This window comes from Haliaeetus leucocephalus, unplaced genomic scaffold (genome assembly GCF_000737465.1).
Source record: "Haliaeetus leucocephalus isolate CR32 unplaced genomic scaffold, Haliaeetus_leucocephalus-4.0 Scaffold0, whole genome shotgun sequence".
NCBI classification, from domain to species: Eukaryota; Metazoa; Chordata; class Aves; order Accipitriformes; family Accipitridae; genus Haliaeetus; species Haliaeetus leucocephalus.
This window is the reverse complement of record NW_010972436.1, coordinates 2,788,356-2,810,871: the sequence shown is the minus strand read 5'-3', so window position 1 is coordinate 2,810,871 and position 22,516 is coordinate 2,788,356. Positions and strand designations below refer to the sequence as shown.

Genomic DNA, 22,516 nt, shown 5'->3' with positions numbered 1-22,516 from the left:
GGCATAATTTTGTCCACTATGTCTGTTCATCTTGGAGTTACTGTGGCCTCTGAATGTCTTCCCAGTTGTATTCCAGAGAACATAGTAGCAGCTGTCACTTTAGGTTGGATGTCCTTACTGACAGAGAGTCAAGAGCACGTTGTCTTCTCTCTCATTCTATGTTGAAGTTTGCTGACAATATTAGTCTGCATTCATGTATGTTTTCATCAGACGTGATTCTGAGTTGCTTCTATCTACCATGGCCACTCTGAGCAATTTGTGTGTAAAAAGAAATACACTAGGATATGTCAGAGCATGTCATTATTGTATTTACACTTTTACAGTTTTGTATTTAATCTTGTTCACTGTCAGTCAAGTTAAAAAAAAAAAGGCATCTCTAGTTAAGAAGTGTATTCTTACCACGCAATATTTAAAATCACAAAGATTTTGTTTGCTGATCTCTCATGAGTGTATCTAAATTTCACAAAAGTCTTTAGGTTCTGTACTTTTTAGGCTTTTTTGCCTGAAATATCGGGACTTGGCTACTCAGTTTTTATTTTCACTGTTTTATTTTTAAACAGCTCCTTACCTAGTACAGTAATAGAACATATTGACAAGCTGAAGAAAGAGTATCAGAATGCCATTCTCCCTTTTAAATGTCTGCTTTGCTGTTTAATTAGACAGATAAAGAAGGCAGAAGAAGGTGGATCCTGGTCTCTGTTTCATTTATATGGGAAGGCTGGATTATTGTAGTAGATCGTCTTTTACAGTCCATGCAGCATATTTCCTATCTTCTCTTAGCTACAGAAAGCATCTCTTGTAGACAATAACAAAACCATGTTTCTGTACGATCTGCTGAAAGCACTGCTAACATAACCGTATCGCCTAGGGCTTAGCTACTTTATCATTAAGTAAATGCATTTGACAGGTTCTGCACAACGATGCTGTTCCATCAGTGCCGCTCAGCTTTGCATTACCAGCATTTCATTGTGTTACCACGTTCACAAATGATAGGCATCTTTCTTCAAATGTGACCAGTACAAGTGGGCCTGTGTTGTATTGCCTCAGGAGCAGCAGCCGTAACAGTTTAGTAGCAGTTTGGGTTTTTTTACGGTGGTTTTTTTAGGATGGGTTTATATGTACAAAATGGCTTTTAAATGGCTGGTTTAGTGGCATTCGTATTTCATAAATGGGCTGAGCCAAAGGGAAGCACAGGACAATGTAAAGACTCTGAGGGAGCTACAGGAAGGACCGAGGGAAGAAAACTACTTTATGGCAATCTTTGCTTGACTGATGTTTTATTCAGAAAAAGGATTGTAACCCTACAGACCATTGTGTAGTGCAGACATGAGTCTTTCACAGTGCAGAGTCAAGAGAAACATTTGCTTGGTGGCTAGAGGCAAATGGGATAACCTGTGGGATGCTGGTGTTGCTACTCTGTTTTGGTGGCTTTGGGCTTAGTATGGGATGTTTGCCATTCCATGGTAAGGCAGAAATACACACGCCAGCTGTTTAAATTTTTTCCAGTATAATCTACCATGACACCATTGTCAGGATCTCTTGGCACACATGTTTTATCTTACAGTTTCCAACAGTGTTAGAGGCCAAATTGTGCCTTAAGCCTTCTTGACCTGAATTGTGCTGGCATCTGTGAAGGAGTGACAGTGTCAGCCTCCTCCCCTTGCCTGGGGGGACCCTGGCTGTCTCAGCTGTCTTTGCCATAGGAACTCTGCTGCTTTTTAAAGCGATGCTGCAAATCTCTCACGCTTCCCACTCCCAGCCCATTTACAGGACAGTAACAGGGCTGGCCAGTCCTCCTTCCATGAGCGTGGGCTGCTCGGTATGGGTGGCTGCATTGAGCTACTGGCACACATCATGGCTTGCCCTGCATAGGTTAGTATACGAGGCTGGAGGAAGGCAGGTTTTTTGCAGTCTTTTCCCTTCTTTTGTTCCTGCACAAGAAGAACCACAATCCTTCTCCTTTATATTCAATGTATATTTAGCCCTAGATATCTGAAGTCTCTCCCTGCCAATATTTTTTTTCTTTTTTAAGCCTATAAACATAAGCAGACACCTTAGGGACTGATATTTGGCAGTTGCTTTCAAGTGTCTGTGTATCTGACCTAGAAAGTAGAGAGTGTTTTTCAGTGCGTGCCAGTTACAAAGTCAGAATGGTCCGTATTAATTAGAATCATCTGCAATCCTTTTAGCATGTGAGCCTGTGGCATCATTAAGGTTTTTCATGCTTTCATTCCTGAAGGATGGATAGAGTTCAGTCCTCCAGATCTTTGATTATTTTTCTCATTAGCACGCATCTCCATGCTATAAATTAAAGGAGAAGGAAAGATTGCCATTCCCAGGGTGCTTCATAAAATGCCTTGGAAACCTGAGCCCCAGCTGCATCCAGAAGAAAATAATATGAATGTATAAAGCCCCACTTAACCATTTAGGTTATCAGCCCAGCTGTATTACTTCTCTTTAGTTATTTCCAGGCATATCATGCATGTATTTAGTCAGACGATCAGATGATTTTAGGGACTAAAACACTAATCCTCTTAAAACAAAACAACTTACTTGCTAAGGCCAGCTTGGCTTAAACAGTTCTCTTGCACAGAATTTCATCTTGATTTAATTAAATTGTGTGAGATCACCTCCTATGTTAAACTGTTTAACATAGTTAAACTGGTACAGTTCGTGCACGTAGATGTTTTCTCCTTCACTAGCCTATTAAAAAGCCTGTTAGAAAATCCCCATTCACAATTTTATGTTTAATCTGGAAAAATAAAAAGAGGCTCTGTGTAGCTATTTCAGTAATGAATTTTTTAGGAATTTTCTTCAAATCTGTAAAGTGGGAATTGCTGCCACTGGAAAGATATTGGTAAATCTCCAGATCTTTTTTTTTCTTTTTTCAAGGAATTTTGAAACAGTCTAAGCATCCCATACTAAATTTTTCATAAGCAGAACATTTTGGTTTTCCATTTAAAATTGATTTTGATTCAGAAATTTTAGTTGTGCTTATTTACTTCAATAATTCAAAATCAGAATATAATTTCTGAGCTGGTCTATTGAAAGTCAGATAATTGGGTCATGAAAACTTTTGACATTTTGACTGTTGATGTGAAAAATTTTTGATAACTCTCATACATACAACAAACTCTTGTTTCAACCTAGTTGTAGCAAAAATCTTATCCCCTTCTGGAATGATTTTGCTGTTTCTAGCACAAAATAAATTGTATAAAGGAAGGGAAACACCAACTCTTCTTCCAGCTAGTAGTTACTGGATTTTAGCTCTGAAGCAAAAATTAAAATTTGCTGAAATCTTTCACCACCTTCTTCAGCTGAATAATACCAGAACTAAAAATTGTAGGTTCCAGCCTTCATGTTACCTCTTTGACTCCTCTGAAATGCTATGGGTTGTCTTTCCTAGGTTTGACTAATAAATGTGACTTTGTCTTTTATGTGATTGTATTCAAAGCCCCTTGAAGTTTATGAGATAACTTCCCTTATATGCATATCCATGGCCTCTGGATGAAAGTGCCCTAACGTGAGTACTGTGGTTCCTTTAAAGCATCTGCAGGAGCTGATAACGTAAAACTTCTGCCAAGCTCTTTCTTTACATTTGTGATCATTTGAGTTCTATTTTTTTGCGTAGAGTTACTCTTGGTATAAAAACGAAGATAAAAATATTGTTTTAAAAAAGAATTTTCAGGGTTTGCTACAAGAACAAAACAACTTGTGCCTTCTCCTTCCTGAACGTGTTTTTTATTACTGCACTTTCAAAATGACCATTCATGCTGTCGTGCACTTAGAGTAAATCTGTGTCAGTTCATAGGCTCAGCAGAAGCTTCTAACTATTTGACCTTCTGTCCTCACAGATCCAGCCTGCTGCTCACAGTGACCCTCCCGGTAAACCAGCATAAATTTGCAGACTAAGATTTCTCTAGCTATAGCATATAAATTGTGAGAATGACAAGGTTCATTACATTGCCAGGAGACTATATTCTGTAAAGTAGACCTGAATCAAAGGACAGACTTTAAATATATCAAATAAGTTCAGCAGATTGGATGAATTTAACTGCTGATTTAATTAGTGCAATTCTGTGAAATGGGAATCAACAAGGTGTTGGTCCTGTGATATGTCCTTACAATTAAAGGCATGCCAGAATTGTTCATTCCGATTTAAAAGTCAAGTGGATTTTGAAAATTATTAAATACATTCAGCAGCATAGCCTTGATTTAAAAAGAATATCAAAATATACATGTGTTTTAAATATTATTTGTCCATGATTTTTTATAAACATACCTTGGGGGGGAAAAAAAAAGAGTATTTTAAACTCATACCCTTGTGAGAGGGGCTGTTATGGTTGCCAGGCAGCTGAAAGATAGCGCTCTGCTCTCAGGAAGGTCATAGTTGCTCTTTTTATTGGTGAAGACTGGAAGTCAGAGGTGTCAGCCTGCTTGGAAGTGTAAATGCAAACCCAAGTATCTGGCTGTGCTCCAAGAGTGGTGCCAAACTTGTTGTTTGCTGAATGTATTATGGCATTTTATTTTATGATTAGCAGCCCAGCTCCGAACACCAGAACACGCGGTGAAGTCAGAGCATACTACTCTACAAGCATAAGTGAGCGTCTTGTTGAGAGGCACAAATCCTCCCTAGCTGCTGATAGCCATCTTGCTTATAATGTGCTTCAGAAAACAAGTAGCACAAGGAAGGTATTTTCTTTTTGCCAGCCCTTTTAAAGTGGAACAAATCTGCAAAACAGAGCACAGATGGCAGCAGAATAGTGGCTTAAATGCAAAGCATCAATTGAGGCAAGTGGTACTTTTCCATCTCTGAGTAGTAGTTTTGAATCCTCTTTTCTTGGTATATTTTGCTTTGGAGACACACTTTAAATGTATGACAAATAACAGAAAGTGAAAATTATAGTGGAGAAAATTAAGATTATAAAAACGTAGAATGAAGAGAATAAAACCAAACAGCTTATCTATACACATATATATTTTTAAACTTCCGTAGTAATTTCTCACCAACAGTTTCTTAGTTCAGATTTTCTAATTAATCAACAGCAAAGTAGGAGCTTTGGAGAAGCTGACACAACAAAATAGGCAGAACTCTTTAAAATTTCATAGCTAAATAATTATGCAGCCTTAAATTCATTCTGGCAATATTTAGACATTAAAAAAAAAAGTCTATATATGTGATAGGTTACTTTTATGGAAATTGCAGATAATACCAGATTGTAATTTGGTGACAATATTTGGTATTGTATTGAAAAAATGCATTCAAACACATCTTAAGGGTTGTATTCTACTGATTTTAAAATAGGTCTCATATCTCACAGTTGTTGCATCCAGGACTTACAAGAATATATGAGTTGGCTGGAACCTGTTTTTCAGTATATCATCATCCATGTGCAGGTACACAGTTCTTAATGTAAGCAATTCTGAATCTTTCGGAAATTGTAATCCAGGCCTGTATTTTAAGCACGGGGCTCCTCTTTCCATCAAAGTAAAAAACAAGAACCCTGTTATTCTTTGCAATTTGGGGCTTTTTGGTTCGCTCTTTCTTCCTAATTCACTTCTTTTCCTAGTTGCATGTGAAGTTAGAAGAAAAGAAAACAAGAAGCAGACTGAAGCTTGCAGGCTCTCGAGGAGCTCTCCTGTCAGTGCAGATAGCCCCTTGGCTCCTCATTGGGTGCTAGCAGGGAGATGAAAGGGAGAGCACAGAATCACACAACCAGGAGTGGCTGAGGTGGGAAGGCATCTCTGGAGATCAGCTAGTCAATGTCCCCTGCTCAGAGCAGGGTCACCTAGAGCAGGTTGCTCAGTCTGTGTCCAGTTGGGTTTTGAGTCTCTGAAAGGATGGAGACTCCACAGACTCCTTGGCCAACCTGTTCCAGCGTTTGACCACCCTCACAGTAAAGAAATTTTTCCTCATGCTTAAGTGGAATTTCCTTTTCTCAGTTTGTGTCCATTCCCTCCTGCCCTGTTACTGGGCACCACCAAGAAGAGTCTGGCTCCATCTTCTTTACTCAGCCTCCCAAGTCACCCGCCCAAGTTAGTTGGGCTGTCCCTGCCAAATTCTCTGTGGACAACCACCTCTGAAACCTACTCACAGTTGGGAGTCTGAGTTATGCTCAGAACTGCAGCATGGAGCAATCTCCTGTCTTTCTGTTCCTATGCAGAGTCCATGGTGACATCTTTCATTGCTGGAGCACTTCATTTAGGTGCCTGAAGATAGTATAAATACCCATTGTAATGTCAAGATCCCCTGCTTCCCCAAATGGGGCAAATGAGACTAGTAATTTCTTCCTAATATTCATATCATTTTAGAATCTTTACTCTGGTAAGCAAAGGTGCTATAAGACTTCATATGCTGTGGGTGAGTGTCTCCTTCAATTCTTGTCTCTCAGTTTAGTAACAATCTATGCTCTACTTAATGGGATTGGCCTTTGATCTCGGAAAACTTCAGCGCAGCTTGTCTTTGGAGTCATGGCACGCTCCACTGTATTTTAGGGTTAGTTAGGAGGGCATAGTTATTTCCCACATAAAGGGTCATTTTAGGACGTTGTTGTTGCTGCAGGGAAGATGCTGGATTTGGGACCTGTCAGGTCTAATGGTGGTTAGTTAAGGACACATATGGATATCTCAGTTCAGCAGATACTTTGGGACTTGGTACACTGTCAGTGCAGTTTTCTCCCGGTCTGGAAAGCACAACAACTCTTGCTGACAGGAGATGCCACAATATGGTGTTTGCTTTCCTCTAGTTCTGCCTGAAGGTGTGAATTGCAATGCAGCAAAGAGATTTCTGACTTGCAAGAGGCCCCTTGGGAAAGCAGGGTTTGCTGTTATTTCTGTGAGTAGCCTTATTCAAAAGCATGGATTTTCAGTCCTGGTTGCTCTTGACCTGGGAAGGGAGTGTGGGGGGAGAAAAGAAGTCACGCAGAACACATGTTCTGCAGCATCAGCAACAGATGAGGGAGGATTTGATTTTAGCTTCAGGGAAGCAGAGTCAGAACAAAGGTGCCAACATGTTGCATACTGGTTGACTGAAAAGTGTTGGATTAGGGCACTTACCAGAGCCAAGTTGTAGTGCAATCTGACCGTGATTCTGGATATTAAATATCATTTTATGATGGTGATTTAATAAGTAAATGTATGGCACTGATACCTTACGTGTTTCATATACTATCACTGAGTCCAGACCCCAAGTTGTTTAAATCAGCTGAGAAGTTCTCATGGATTCCAGACGGGTTTAGATGACAGACTCCATGTTTAATTAATGCATTCGGAGGTTGGGAACTTTCTAAAAGAGTTCAAATATTTTATTTTATTTTTAGTTTCTTTACTTCAGTCTTTTCCGCATTTTTAATCCACATAACTGACATTATGCAATCAGAATAAAATCTTCTGGAAGTAAGGTTTCACAGGGCATCGTAACAGATGGCAGAGTGCCTGGTTTTCCATGGTAATAATAATACAGAAAAGGGAATGCTTCTGTTGAAATTGCTTTCACCTCCCACCTTAAATTTTGCAATGGTCTCTGTCCTCTTAAAACTGTGCTCTGAATATCTCCCTAATGCTTTGGACATGTATTCAGAATAGAAAAATGTAGCAAGTTGCTTTACCGCCCAATCCTTTATTAAATGTTCGACATCTGGGGCTCCTCCTCCCGTTGTTTTTTTTCTGCAGGTTATTCCCCCACTGACTGGGGAAAAAGAAGATGCATTGTATCAAAATCATCTGGTATTTTTTCAGTACTAAGAGCTGAAACAGCATCAGCATTAATACTGTCCTAAATTCGAGGAAAAAAAAAGATTATTGAGATAATAATACAGAGCAAATAGAGAATGCTAAAATATGCCTATCTAAAGGAAGAGAGTGAAAGCAGATCAGTTTAAAGAGAAGTAGTAACACTCATACCTTGTCTAGTTAGTGCAATATCTAAAAGCCCTCATTCCCTTTGTGCTGCTTTAGAACAATCTGTTATTTGATAATAGTTGCAGCTTTTTATCCTACAATCAGCCAAGGGCAGCCGTTATGCACTGAACATGTAAAAAGAAGATTGATAGCCGGGCTATTGTTTGTCACTATGTGGGAGACTGATGGAGCAACCAGCTTTGAAACAATGTTGGGTAGTTCTGATTAAAATAGTGTCTGCACTGTCTGAGTGGTGGGAACTGGCTGATCTGGCTTAGTCCTGGCCATGCTGCTCATGCTCGCTGAGTTTCCAGGGGCCCTTCCCACGCTGCGTGCACTTGCTTCACCCACCGGAGGAGGCTCAGCTGAGGTGGTCTGCAGGAGGTTTGTGGAAGGACTGGAAAGTGCAAGGGAACACTACTTTTCCCTGCTTGGTCTTATGCTCGTCTCTTTTCCCCATAAAAAAGTTAAGGTAAAATGTTTTGTATCTCCTCTACATAGATCTGTGCCAAAAGCCATCGAACCCATTTAGGGGGACTGTAGCGTTCGCCGCATATCAAGGTGCCACGATTAGATCACTGATCACCCCCCAGACCAGGGAAAGAGACAGATAACACACACAGTGTGAGCGCCAACTTCCGCCTTTTATTGTGCAGTCAATTCCTTTTATACTAACAAGGGTAGGTGGGATTACAGACACATCATAAGGCTGCGACTAACCCTCTAACTTTCCGTGACATCGCGAGATCTTCCGAACGCCGAACCCTACAGGGGACTTTGGCCAACTTGTGCTTTCTGAAAGGGTCCAGAGTGGGAGCACCTCTGCCTGACTGCTGATGGACCAGTCAGGCAGTTCTCCTAGGCCATACACTTGTCTTCAGGGTCTGTAACGTTACTCCCTCTGGCCCTGTCTTTGGGTGACTAGAAGTGCCAAAACTAATTTCAGTTTTCTTTTATGAAGAACAAAGTAAAAAGAGGAACAGCACCTAATCATTTTCTTCATGAAGAAATCTCTGGAGAAAGAACTCATGTACTAGATTTGAGAAAGATTGGCACTGCTTTTTCACTGAGATCCAATGGCATTTCACAATCCCCACTGAGAACTGTCCACAGGAGAACAAGCATAATTGTGATGCTCATCCAAACAATCACAGAATGTCATACGTTATGTCTGCTCATCACAGAGATTAGCTTTAATTTCCTAGTCTGGATGACAGCACAGGCTATTCAACATTTTCTTTGGGTTGCTAATCCTCAAAGAATCTATTTATTTCTTTTTCAATGTTATTGCTATGGAAACTGGCTAAATTGCAGGTCCAGATTACATCTTTACTGTTTGCTCACTTTCATTTTGATCTGCAGACATTCTTCAGGTGCCAGGAAGAGGCAAAGGACAAATCAATATTGTTCCTTGAAACATATAGTCACTCCCTGTGTTCTCCAGCCTCCACTGTGCAAGTGTAGCCACTTGCATTCTGTGTCTCCCATGGCAAGAGACTTGAAACCTGAAGACCTGCTACCTGCAGCCTCATTTTCTACAGTAACCTTGCTCTGCCAAGCTTGAGAGGATAACACAGCAGATTGCTTCTTATCTATTTTTCAAGCCCTTGCAAATGGTAACACGATGATGCAGAGAGAACAATTACCATTTGGAGCACAAATCTAGGAAATGTTTTGCAGATGCACTAAAACTGTTGAAAACAGGTGTAATCAGGAGGCAAGGAGAATTGCTATTAAAAGTAGGTATCAATGTCAAGAATGATGAAGTCTTTATGTCAGAATCCAGGTAATGAAGTACTTAAGGGAAGAACATGTCTCCACTACATGTATGGTCTGCATGTAACAAATGATGGCCTGAACCATAGGTGTTGCTGTTCTCATATTTTGGGGATTTGAGTGTTGTCTTGAGTGTGTGAGATCTCTAAATTTATTTTGTTTAGGCATTCAGCTGGGTACCAGGTAAATGTAGCCTGGTCTGGATTCTTAGAGGTGAAATATAGGGGTGTGCCTCTTTAGAGACCTGTTGCAAGCTCTTGTTTTAATCAGATGATAACGGAGTTCTTTCTGATGGAATAGTCTTTATCCCTTGGGGAATTTGGTAGGTTTGAAAGTGGATGGAGGGAGGGGAAAAACTGAAATGAGTTATGTATGTTTTCTTTTAAGTGTTAGGAAAACCTGGGTATGCGTGTATAAGCAGCCCCTAGGCAGCTATAAGATTAGAAACTGGCATTTACATAGCAAGTCCTAATATATGCTACTGACCTTGGTGACATTACCAGAGTAATTCACACAGATAGCATTTTTAACTATAATGCATTAGTCACTGATGCCTTTGCCTTGCATCAAGCATTCAGATCCTTATGTCCACTTTCCACTGTACTTGAGCTACAGTCAAGTTACAAGGGAAAAATCTGTTCTTTATTACTGTATGATTTTGCCTCTGACCCTTTTGTAATACAGTTTCATTTTAGAGAAGTCTTTATCACTGTGAAGTCTTTCATGCCAATACGCAGCACTATGGATCATAAGAAGTTGAGGGGAATAAGTGCCCTTACCTTGCATGGGAAAGCACCTTTGCATTACAATTCTTCCTTCTTTTTGGATTTACAGGGCGTTGAGATTGATTCTCTTTCACTCTGGCATGACAGAGTGTGGCACATGCCCTTGTCTGTCTCTGCAGAGAGTAAGTTAACATAAGTAATAGAATGAATGAGTTTACTAAGTACAGGAGGTAGCATAATTATATGGCTTTAAGAGATCTATTTCTAACCTAATTCAATAACTTGTTAGTATATATGAGTGATTCATTGGCAGAAGCTGCTATTGTTGCAGAAAGGCTTGTGTAAATTGAGCATGGCTGGTTATACAGCTGGTTTTGGCTGAACGTGGTAATACTATGTTCTCTGTATCCTCAAAATTTGTATTCAGGAGAAATGAGGGGAGTTTTAATTTTGAGGACTATCATTGTCCTGTGTGTCTGCTTGACTTGCTTGCTTCAGTGAAGGAGCACTTTCCTCTGCTTCAGCCTCTGCTAGTGAGAGCAATGCATAATCTAGCGTTCATACTACAGGAAAAGGTGCTCAGGAGCCAAACTTGTATTCCTGATTCTGTCATAGATTCTGACAGTTTTCTTGCATATGAGATGTGGCTTCCCGAGGGAGGAAAAATAAAGTAAAATCAAGAGCCAGGGAATGAGTGGGCACTTTTGAAAATGTTGCCCTCAATATGTCAATTTTTGTATTTCTAAATTGGGGGATTATAATTTCACAGGACTTCAGAAGGGCTCTGTGAGTGTTTGCAAAGTGTTTTAGATGTGGTAACATGGCAAGTTGCACTGCAATGCAAGGAAAAACGTCTTCACTACAGACCAAACCTCTGGAGCATTCATACATTTAGTGACAGTCCCATATGACAGCAGTCCATTAAGAGACTGTCATAGATTTGATTTCCCTAGATATATCATTCCCCTTTTCCCAGAAATTTTATCTGGAGGAAAAGAAGAAGAATTTATTTGTCCCAGATGGCCCCAGAATATGTCAGAGCTGGTGTCAGCTTGGCATTTGTTGGCATATGCGCTAGGCGATATTTGCGCCCAGAGCACTCTTTTACAGAATGGCTTACTGTCAGTCTCAGGGGTGTGTGAAGAGCTAGACTACTGAGTGGAGTTCATGGCAAGTGCTCAGTCCACTTTATCATAAAAACATGATTACAATAAATTGTACCTGCAGATTTTACAGATTATTGTGAATGTATCCAACCATAGTTAAAGAGTTAGAAATCTTTCAGAAAAAGAAAAAAAATATGTTTCATTAACCAATATCTGAAAGGAAACCCAGGTTCTTCCCTTTGTTTACTAATAATTTGTAGTTTTAATAAGTTGCCTGCCTTGTCACAGTTTGACACACAAACCTTATTTGACATAGCGTGGCTGTCCCTTGCACTTGGAGGTTGAATGTACTACATAGAGCATGTAACTAATGAGATGGGGTTTTGTTCATCCTTTCAGTTAATTCTGTGTGTTCTTTTTTCCCCCCCTCCCTTTGTGCTGCACGGCTGATTACCACCCTAGGACCTTGCAATGGGACACAGACCCCTCAGTGCTGCAGCTCCAGTCTGACTCTGAACTTGGGTATATGTCAGCTCTTTTTGTTATTTGTTTATCATTTCTTTGCAAGAATTATGTTGAAAATGCTTCCCAGCTGAGCTGGTTTTATGTGATTTTCATTTGCTTTGTTGACTCAAAAAGACCATAATTTAAGTTTCCATTTTTTTGGTTTCATCAGTAAGAAGCTTCAGCAAAGCATCTTTGTGGAAAAAACCCTTCTATTTAAAGAAGCTCATGAAAAGATAAGCTGCTATTTCTGTTGCCTGAAACACAATACAAATAACTATTTCATTACAGATGAAATGTTATTATTGTGGCACTTAAATGTGCATGTACAGCTACATTGGCCTTGTTTGTACCTGTTGATTCAGACCTTTCTCTCTGAATCATTTGCAAGGTACTTTCCCCCTCCTTCCTGTCTGCCATAGTTATGCTGTTTCCACATGCAGTAACGGTTTCCCCTTTTTCCTTAGGAACTTTATATATGCTTATAATTGTGCACTTAATAGTCCACGAGTAATTGCTATCTTAGTTGAGTTCAGGCCAATCAAGTATTTTTAAAATGGTACTAAAGCTAAAATTAATATTTTCTAGTATGGGGTGGAACTTCTCTACCCCAAGCATCTGAAAAAATTAGTTAATTTAAATAATTTAGAAATGCCTACCTGCAGAGATATTTAGGATAAACTGTTCCTCTAAAAAGGATAGCTAGCAGTCCCTCAAGTTGTTCAGAACTTGAGTAATACTCAAAACCAAATCTCTATGTTGAAGAAATTGCTCTACCTATGAACTTAAGCGCTTGCCTGTCTGAATCTCCAGGCAAGCGTCTTATGCTTTTACTAGTTCATATGAAATTTATTCACCATTCTATAAGAAAAACTACAATTTCTCTTTAACTACTGATTGACAGTGCTCCCAGCTGCAGTTAGGAATGTTAGGGCTCTTCACCAGGAAAGATCAGAAGGACAGGAAAGTATCCAGAGAGCTTTCTAAACAGGGTTTCTCCACATCCAGAACTACTATGAATGTTGTAATTTCTACCTAAGTGTGGCTTCAAATAGATCCAGCTTCTACAACTTTACCTGGACAGTACCAAAAAGATAGAGCTTTTGAGGCTGTTTTAATATACAGAAACCTTTTAGAAATCTCAGCTGCCCTTTCCCAGAAGTTTGGATTAAAAGATGAGAACTCCTAGGAGCAAGGTTCCTCAAACAGCTGTGCAAAGCAAGTTCCTTTATTTGATTCATGAAAAGATAACCCTGCATATAGCCACAGACTTCACACTTTTTGTCTTTGCACTGACCACTCATAAAAGAAGCACGCAAAAGAGTAAATCCACAGGTATAGTCTGGATGGGAAGTCCTGCCTCTTTTGAAAGAAAACTGTCTTCAAAACCAAGGCAGAGTTAGAGGGAGGACCAGATTTCCCTCTGGTGTCATGAGACGAGATTTAAAAAAATACCAATGCAAAAGAAATCCTGCTGTCAGCAATTAAATGATGTGTGTAGCAAAATATTTCTAGCAGATACATCTTTCTTCTGCCACCTACAGAGAGAGGAATCAATTTTAATGCATGGACTTTAGTTACTGTCCTCCTACTGACATCCCATAGAAAGTTTTGAAAGGAATCCTTCAAAGCTTTTGTGCTCTCTAAGATGAATATTCAGCAAACTGTAAATGATAAGAATTATGAACACCTCAGATGAAAAATGGGGATGGGAAAGCAATAGACAGTTTACTGCTGCCCTAAAAAGAACTAGAGAATAGAACATTATAGTCCATATTTGGTAGAGTCCAGATACTGAAAGGATGCTCCAGTTGTCCCTGTGTGCTTGGGACCAAGGGGCTAGGCCAACTTTTAGTTACACGAGAACAGTTGCAGGTTGCTTAACAGGGGCAAAAAAGAACTAAGAGACTACATTCCTTCAGATAAGAAAGACCACCCTGTTTTCAGTAATTACCAGGATATGCTAGACAGTTGTACAGGCACCAGCAATTCCCAAATTAGAAATGTTTTAGGTGAAAAATTCCACACATTCTCTCAGCACAGTGCTCTGGAATGTAGCCCACTTCTTGATTAGCAGTCTACAAAGAGGCTAACCCAACTAGCAGTTAAATCCAACTCTCCATTAGGATCGATGTTCCCCATCCTCAGGCTGTTGAGGACATACAGAGCGACCTCATGTGAAACTGTTGTTAGAATTAGGTGAGGTTCTAATTAGGCCCAGATTAGGCATATGATTAATTAGAGATATGCTTAACCAAGACCACGGTCAAGAAGCTCTTTCAATGCAGAATGCTTAAGAATCTTGGTCAAGTGGAACCAGTAGCTTGGGGCAGCAAGGGACTGGTTACTTATTAGGAAAGTGTAACTGACCAAGTAGGCAACAGAGATTGCACATCTGGTGCTGAAGGAGGGAAAAGCACATGAGATTTTGCTGGGGTGAGATATTTCTTAAAGCTTGAATCCACACAAACCCTCAGTTAAAGAGCTACAAAAATGTAACACTACTGAAACTTTTGTTAGCTGAAGTATATCACAAGCTGTAGAAGTTCTTATGCCCCCAGTAATAGGTTAGAAGTTTTGCTGTAGGATTTTCAGACAATTGTAGCTTTTGTTCATATTGGCAAAGTCACAGATTGTTGTAAGGAGGGAGACTTGTTAATTTTTCCTCTTTGAAAAGAAGAAAGACTCAGAGCTGCAACAACTATTTCTGCTTTAGTGGTTTGTTACGTGATATGGCTGATTCATACTGATTACCTGCTGAATCTAATTGCATTCAGCTTAATAACAACTCAGCCAATAAGATAGATTAGAAAAATGTGTAGCTGATGTAGCATTAACTAGCTGAAGAGTTCAGGAGGTGTCATCCAATGATGACAATTTCCTTTTGAGACTCTCATTTCCTTTCAGACATCAATCTTAATTGAATACCTAAACCATTGTAAATTAATTAGATCAAAACCCCTTTGACCTCTCTTCTTCTGACAGTCTGGAAAATGGAGAGGATATGGATAATGCATATGAATTTTCTGCTTTTCCAAATTGCGCTCTCTAATGACATGGCAGTTCAGAAACATCGTGTCCATGAATTTATTTTCCATAAACGTATAAGCGTGCTTGCACTTGTTGATCTAGGCAACTGGACTTATTCAGTTGATTTGTTTATTATGTATATATTCTTTTCTCTGCTGAAAGTTGGCATTTTTTTCCAGTAAAACACTTGCAAGTAATCTTTTGTTTATTCTTCCCTCCCTACAGACAGTCAAATAATATTCAGGAAATAAATTGATTTTTTTCCCCCCACTGTTGAGTGAACCGTGTATTACTAAAAGTGTTCATGACCACATTCAGCTGTCTCTCTTCTTTTTCCCTTACCCACTTACAGTTAATTGGCTTTACTGATTTATTTCATACAGCTTATTTAAAGTAAGGGAAGTAATAAAAAGAGAAGGCTATACGTGCCCTGTTCCAGCTGTATCTTGGAGCTCCCCTCTAACCCTTGCATTAGGACTCTATTAATCATCAACCTACATCAATCCCACTACTAATGACTCCTGTAGAAGGGAGAATCTCCTTCTTTATGGAAATTAACCACCTTGCCAATTAAAGGCTCTATTATCACTCTCAGGTGAACATCTGACAGTGCTAATCCAGCCTGGTTTACACCCACTGTGCTCTTTCCACTATTGTGTATCTCAGGTTGAGGATTAACTCTTTCGAGCAGGCAGAACATTGTAGTAATGATGGTATGAAAGAGAATTTTGTTGCATGTTACAAGGGGCACAAGCAGGTCATTTCTCTCTCCCATTTACAGTCCCTCTCAGCAGCATGATCTGAAGGTTCAGTAACTGTACTTTATTATGGCAAATGGTTCCCAGGTTAATTTTCTTCACTGCAGTTAGGTACTTCTTATGCATAGTGTATTGTGTTTCATCTTAGTAAACACTGAAGTATTTATTGATCCTGTTCATAAAAGCAAACACTCTTGTTCCTGCTGATGATTTACATTTAACATGACTAACCTTTTGATGTCATGTATTCCATCTTAGACGCAGACTGCACAAACTAGGGGTGTCAAAGATTACCCAGGTTGATTTCTTACCTCGGGAGGTGGTATCATACTCCAAGGAGACACAGACACCTCTTGCCACGCATCAATCTGAAGGTAAGATTTTTTTTTTCTAAAAAATTTTCATAGAAAATAAGTATTCGAGTAAGAGTTAAAGCATGTAAGAAAAATAATAGTAAATCATAATATAGCTACTTATCACATATTTTCTGCAAGCCAGGTATTGTTTATGTGATTAATGGCTGTTCTGGTGAGAATAATTATAATAATGACTTGAAATTCAGGTGGAACCAAACTACTTCTGCCTTACAATGGGTTGTGGTTACCTACCAGTTTAATGAGAACATATTTTCAGATAAATCATTATGAATATAGTTAAGATAGTGCTTTATTCCATTTTTCTTTCTTTATCGTGGAAGTTATTCATTGCATGCTTTGTAAAGAGACAGTGATGGAAAGTTGCCCTCAGATACGTGGTCAGTGTAACTGTATCCCCCTCCAGTAGGTGAATCTTAGGAGAAGTTACAGTTTAGCTCCATGTGCTGAAAAAGGAGGCTTACATACTTTAATGTGGACAGTCGTGCTTTCTCTCTGCTGACAGATATATTATCTGTACTCATGGAGCTGTTTGCTAGTTGTTTGGCTTTCCCGTTGGTAAGTAAATACGTGGAGTAGTTAGTGGGGGAGTGCTGATGTATCTCTTCCTTAGACTAGACACTTGCCAGGGTTGTACTGCAGAACGCTGATTGCAGGTCAGTTGAAACCATTTAAACTGAATATAAAACTGTACATTAGCCTGATGTAATTTACACACTATTACAAAGCAGGTAGAAGAAGAAAAACTGAAGACAGTCTTGACTGTCATTTTTGCTGTTAACAATGAAGGATCAAGAAGAGTTCAACAATTGGGTGCTTTCCTGCAGCAGATAGTGTAGAACTTCACCAGGCTCCATACAGAAAACGAAGATGCAAGTAGGTTGCAAAAGATGTGCAAGTAAATCTGTTTAAATATAAGTTACCATCAGGGAAGATACAGTGATTAACATAACCAGCTTTTTTTTGGCAACTGGGTTACCAGGTCTGCCTTTAAGAAACCAGAAATGAAAACTGCTGAGCTAGATGCTCAGATTCTACTTTCCCAGACCACAAGTTTACCCTAGTCATCTGTTGTCTGAAATAGTGCCTTCAAGCATAGACAACCCTGTTGCTTGGATGCTGCAGCTTGAGCAGCATGTCCTGACAGCTTTGCCTTCTCAGAGGGAGAGGTTGCCTCACAAGCCTCTCTAGTTCTATCCAGCTCATCTCTGCTTGTCTCTGAGGGCTGCTGAAGCCTCGAGAAAATGGGGCTTGCCCCTGAGGCCTTGCCTTCCTGGCTTGAGACCAGTAGGTGCTCAACCCTGGGGCATTATCATGGAGTCATTGTTAGATCAGACGGAGAGGATGCCCTTCCTCCCAGATGCAGGGCCTTTGTTCAATGCAAGAGCCTATGGATATGGGGAGTTGAAGACATAGCGTTGACGTGTTTACCTCTCTCAGGCCTGCAACTCCAGCACTCATTAGATGACAAGCCTTTCTGAAAAGGCCAGCCTCTCTTGAGGAAGAAACTTCTTCAATAAGTCCTTCTTGCTTTTTTCCAAGGAGCTCTTCAACAATTACAAAATCCTTTTCTTGGGTAGACAAGAGGACAATCTTCTACCCTTCAAGGGAAAAAAAAAAACCAAAACACCAGTGTGCTGCTGTGGAGCCTGGCAGTCATGACAGCAAGCACAGAGTTGTGTGAAAGAAGATAAGTACAAATGTAAAAAGTCGTGGACTTTAAACTGCCTAGGCCAAACCTGTGATGGGAAAGGTCAAATGGTGATAAGTGGTTTTGGTGACTGGATTTATTATCTTTCATATCTCTGTGTCACCACAGTCAAGGAAAAAACATCAACAAAAGTGAAGTTTTAATATTTAAACTCAGAGAAGACATCACCCAATCACTTCTCTCAGATGTGTGGGAGAGAAAGTTCAGCTTTTATTTCCTTTTCCAATTTGTTGCTAGGGAATTCTCTGCAAATAACTTGGACACAAATATGGCCCTGCATCAGTAAAGGAGATGTTTGGTTATTCCATTGAAGTGGTATTTAATTGGAAACTCTCTAGAGGGGAAATAAGCTCTGTGATTTTGGTCTCCCAGGTCTGATGGAAATGGCTTCTCAGGTTTTCAGTCTCCCAAGCCTCTTTATGAATGCTGAGCCCTTCATACTGTCTCTAAACATGAACAGCAAACAGAGGGGAATTCCTCAGGAGAGCAGTTTTGAGGAGAAGTCTCTACACTGTTCCTATGCATTCATGTGATAAAATATAGCCATTATCTTTTTTAAGATAAATTGTTCAGACAGTACTATGGTTATGTGCTCAGTTATTCAGTATCTGAAGCCTTAGAGTTCGAGAAAAGAAAAAAAGAAACCCCTTATTTGCTTAGATGAGTCTGACTTCAGCTTTCAGAATTCACTCTTTCGCTGCCTGCCTTGGACACCGGAAATGTCAAAATGCAGAATTTTAGGATGAGATTGTCACATGCTTCTTCTGGTTTGGAAGACAACTAATGAAGGGTACAGCTGGTTGGAAAGATCTTTTCTGTACAATTAAGCTACTGAAAGAGGACTTTGAGTCCATTCAAAGTTCTGCAGCTTTTTTGAAATGTCAGTATCATATTTTCTGTATATTGCTTCTCTAGAAAGAAAGAAAGAAACTCTGAGGTAACTTAGACCTACTGCTGTTCTGGAGCTCGGTGGATGTAGGCCTTTGTGGTAATGGCTATTCCCTGCCAAACCTTATAAAACTGGTAAAGGAAAGCTTCATTGTGGTAAGTACAGTGTGGTGCCAGGGAGCCAGATGCTATAAGCATTGAAGTCTCAGCTTGTCAGCTGCTAATTTTAGAAGAAATAATGTGGCATTATTCTTCACTGTATAAAAACAGATTAAATCCTCTTTTCAGAACAGGTAATTCAGTTTATTTCAGAGGAATAATGACATGTCATTTCCCCCACCCACTCTATTATTTAGGGAGATGTGTATATGCATCATTCAACCCTTTGATCACAAGTACCTAATTCTTTTGCTTTATTTAGGTCACAGTAAGCTTCAGACTTTTCTTTTCTTCCTTGTAGGATGACTTAAAAAACACCCAGATCTTGGCTCTGGAGCCCAAGAAAAAAAGTGGTCTTTACTTTTCTCCTCCTTCTTCCCCTCCTTCTATAACTGGACTTGAATTTAGGTATTTGTAGGCATTGAGAGACATTTCATTTGTGCGGCTTTTTCCATTCTGGAGTTGATTAAGACCTAGACTATGCCAAATGTTTTCTGAGAGATCTCTGGGACAAATTCCGTCGCTGTACAGAGACTCTCACATTGCCCCAGAATGGCAGCCCCATGTAGCCTTTGATGGTTGGACCCTCCAAAGCACTGCAGAACTGCCCTTTGCTGAAGGCACACTTTGGAGAATGCAGCAACAGAAAAGCCATGGCCTGACCTCTCCCGGGATGAATCCCTCGCTGCCGTACAACAGTGGAAGGAGGTCTGTATGTCTGCCTGCAAGCTACCTTTTCAGATAGGAAAACAGCCTGCCCATTCAAACTCTGCTGGGTGCCCACCTCAGCTCCAGCTTACTGTTCTCCTGCTCTTTAATGGGCCAAGAGGCAAAATCTCAGTGTGGAGAACATCACACTGTCCCCGCACTGAAAAGAGATACTCCTCTGATCTGGCTCCCCTCGAAAACAGGGGGGCAGCAAGAAGGTGAAGGTCTGTGAGCTCTCTGGCTTTGCTGGCCAGTGTCAGGAATGTTGTCATTCCTCTTTCATGAAGTAGAAACTACTTCTTCATTGATAAAATGAGATGTTCTCACTTCTCTGGCTTGCCAGACTGTCACTGCAAACAGGTTAGTCTGAAATGCATTTCTGAAAAAGTAGATCCCATATACAGGGGAGCAAGATCTGACTTTCTAGAACAATGGAGGTTCTATGTACTTCACCTGTTTATCATCTTCAACAGGTGGTTGTTCATGTGGGGAAAACAAATGCGTTACCATACACTCCTCCTGAGCAGGATAACCTCATCCTACATCACAAATGTTTGCCCAGTTCTGGCAAAGAACACAGTTCATGCCTGTGCTCCATCTGTTTATCTGCTGTATTTAAACACTGAGGATATTTTGGCTATCAGGGAAAGAGGAAAAATAAGTTCTCTACTCCATTTGGAAGTAGACTGGAATGAAGTGGCAAAACAGAGGTGAAACTCCAGAGGCTGGGTTGGGTTCTGCATCTCTCTGACACTGTAATTCTCTGAACTAATGTTCCTGAAAGTTATCCTTTTTAAAGCATTGAGGCAGGAGGGGAATTCTTCTCACAGTCTAAGGCTCATGAGACCAAGACACATGAGTTTAGATATCTGTGTGTGATACCAAATGTAAGTGACTACTGTAGGGTGAAGCAAAACTCCCTCTACGTGCCATTGACTGCATTGACTAGCTCTTCACTGACTAGCTTGATAGCAGAGTGCTTCATGTATAGAATCAGAATCATAGAATGGTTTGCATTGGAAGGGACCTTAAAGATCATCTCGTTCCACCCTTCCTGCCATGGGCAGGACCACCTTTCACTAGACTAAAAGCTAGGTTCCTTCCACTAGGTTGCTCAAAGCCCCATCCAGCCTGACCTTGAACACTTCCAGGGATGGGGCATCCACAACCTCTCCAGGCAACCTGTTCCTGTGTCTCACTACCCTCACAGTAAAGAATTTCTTCCTAATATCTAATCTAAATCTAACCTCTTTCAGTTTAAAACCATTACCCCTTGTCCTATCACTACACTCCCTGTTAAAGAGTCCCTCCCCAACTTTCCTGTAGGCCCCCTTTAAGTACTGAAAAGCTGCTATAAGGTCTCCCCAGAGCCTTCTCTTCTCCAGGCTGAATAAACCTAACTCTCTCAGCCTGTCTTCATAGGAGAGGTGCTCCAGCCCTCTGATCATCTTCGTGGCCCTCCTCCAGACTTGCTCCAATAGGTTCATGTCCTTCTTATGTTGGGGGCCCCACAGCTGAACGCAGTATTCCAGGTAGGGTCTCACCAGAGCAGTGTAGAGGCACAGAATCACCTCTATCGACCTGCTGGCCATTCTACTTTTGATGCAGCCCAGGGTATGGTTGGCTTTTTGGGCTGCAAGCGCACATTGCCAGCTCATGTCCAGATTTTCATCCACCAGTACCCCCAAGTCCTTCTCTGCAGGACTGCTCTCAATCCACTCATTGCCCAGCCTGTATTTGTGCTTGGGATTGCCCTAACCCATGTGCAGGACCTTGCACTTGGCCTTGTTGAATTTCACAAGGTTTTCACGGGCCCACCTCTCAATGCTGTCAAGGTCCCTCTGGATGGCATCCCTTCCCTCCAGCGTGTCAACTGCACCACACAGCTTGGTGTTTTTGGCAAACTTGCTGAGGGTGCACTCAATCCCACTGTCTGGGTCACTGACAAAGATATTAAAATGCATCGGTCCCAATATCGACCCCTGAGGAACGCCACTTGTCACTGCTCTCCATTTGGACATCGAGCTGTTGACCGTAACTCTTTGAGTGTGACCATCCAGCCAATTCCTTATCCACCAAGTGGTCCATCTGTCAAATCCATGTCTCTCCAATTTAGAGACATGGATGTTATGTGGGATGGTGTCACATGCTTTGGACAAGTCCAGGTAGATGACGTCCATAGCTCTTCCCTTGTCCACCAACGCTGGAACCCTGTTGTAGAAGGCCACCAGATTTGTCAGGCATGATTTGCCCTTAGTGAAGCCATGTTGGCTGCCACCAATCACCTCCTTATTTTCCATAGCATAGTCTCCTGGAGGATCTGCTCTGTGATCTTGCCAAGCACAGAGGTGAGACTGACTGGCCTGTAGTTCTCTGAGTCTTCCTTGTTTCCCTTCTTAAAATTGGGGGTTATGTTTCCCCTTTTCCAGTCAGTGGGAACTTCCCCGGACTGCCACAACTTCTCAAACATGATGGATAGTGGCTTAGCCACTTCATCTGCCAGTTCCCTCAGAACCCATGCATACATCTCGTCAGGTGCCATGGACTTGTGCACCTTCAGGTTCCTTAGATGGTCTCGAACCTGCTCTTCTCCTACAGTGGGTGGTTTTTGGTTCTCTCAGTCCCTGCCTTTGCCTTCTGCTACTTGGGCAGTGTGGCTGGAGCACTTGCTGGTGAAGACTGAGGCAAAAAAGTCATTAAGTACCTCAGCCTTCTCCATGTCCCGGGTAACCAGGTCTCCCGTTTCCTTCTGGAGAGGGAGTGTCCTAGTCTGGAGTTTTCCCTAGTCTTCCTTTTATCATTGACATACCTGTAGAAGCTTTTCTTGTTGCCCTTGACGTCCCTGGCCAGATTTAATTCTATTGGGGATTTAGCTTTC

General features: G+C 40.8%; 1 protein-coding gene across 1 annotated transcript in view; it reads left to right on the top strand.

Moving 5' to 3' along the window:
• Positions 1-22,516, top strand: part of DYNC1I1 (dynein, cytoplasmic 1, intermediate chain 1) — a 181,552-nt gene that overhangs the window by 11,140 nt on the left and 147,896 nt on the right. Inside the window, exons 4-5 of the mRNA XM_010562430.1 lie at positions 11,969-12,028; positions 16,057-16,172. Coding sequence (XP_010560732.1) covers positions 11,969-12,028; positions 16,057-16,172 — 176 coding nt within the window. The remainder of the gene's footprint in view (positions 1-11,968; positions 12,029-16,056; positions 16,173-22,516) is intronic.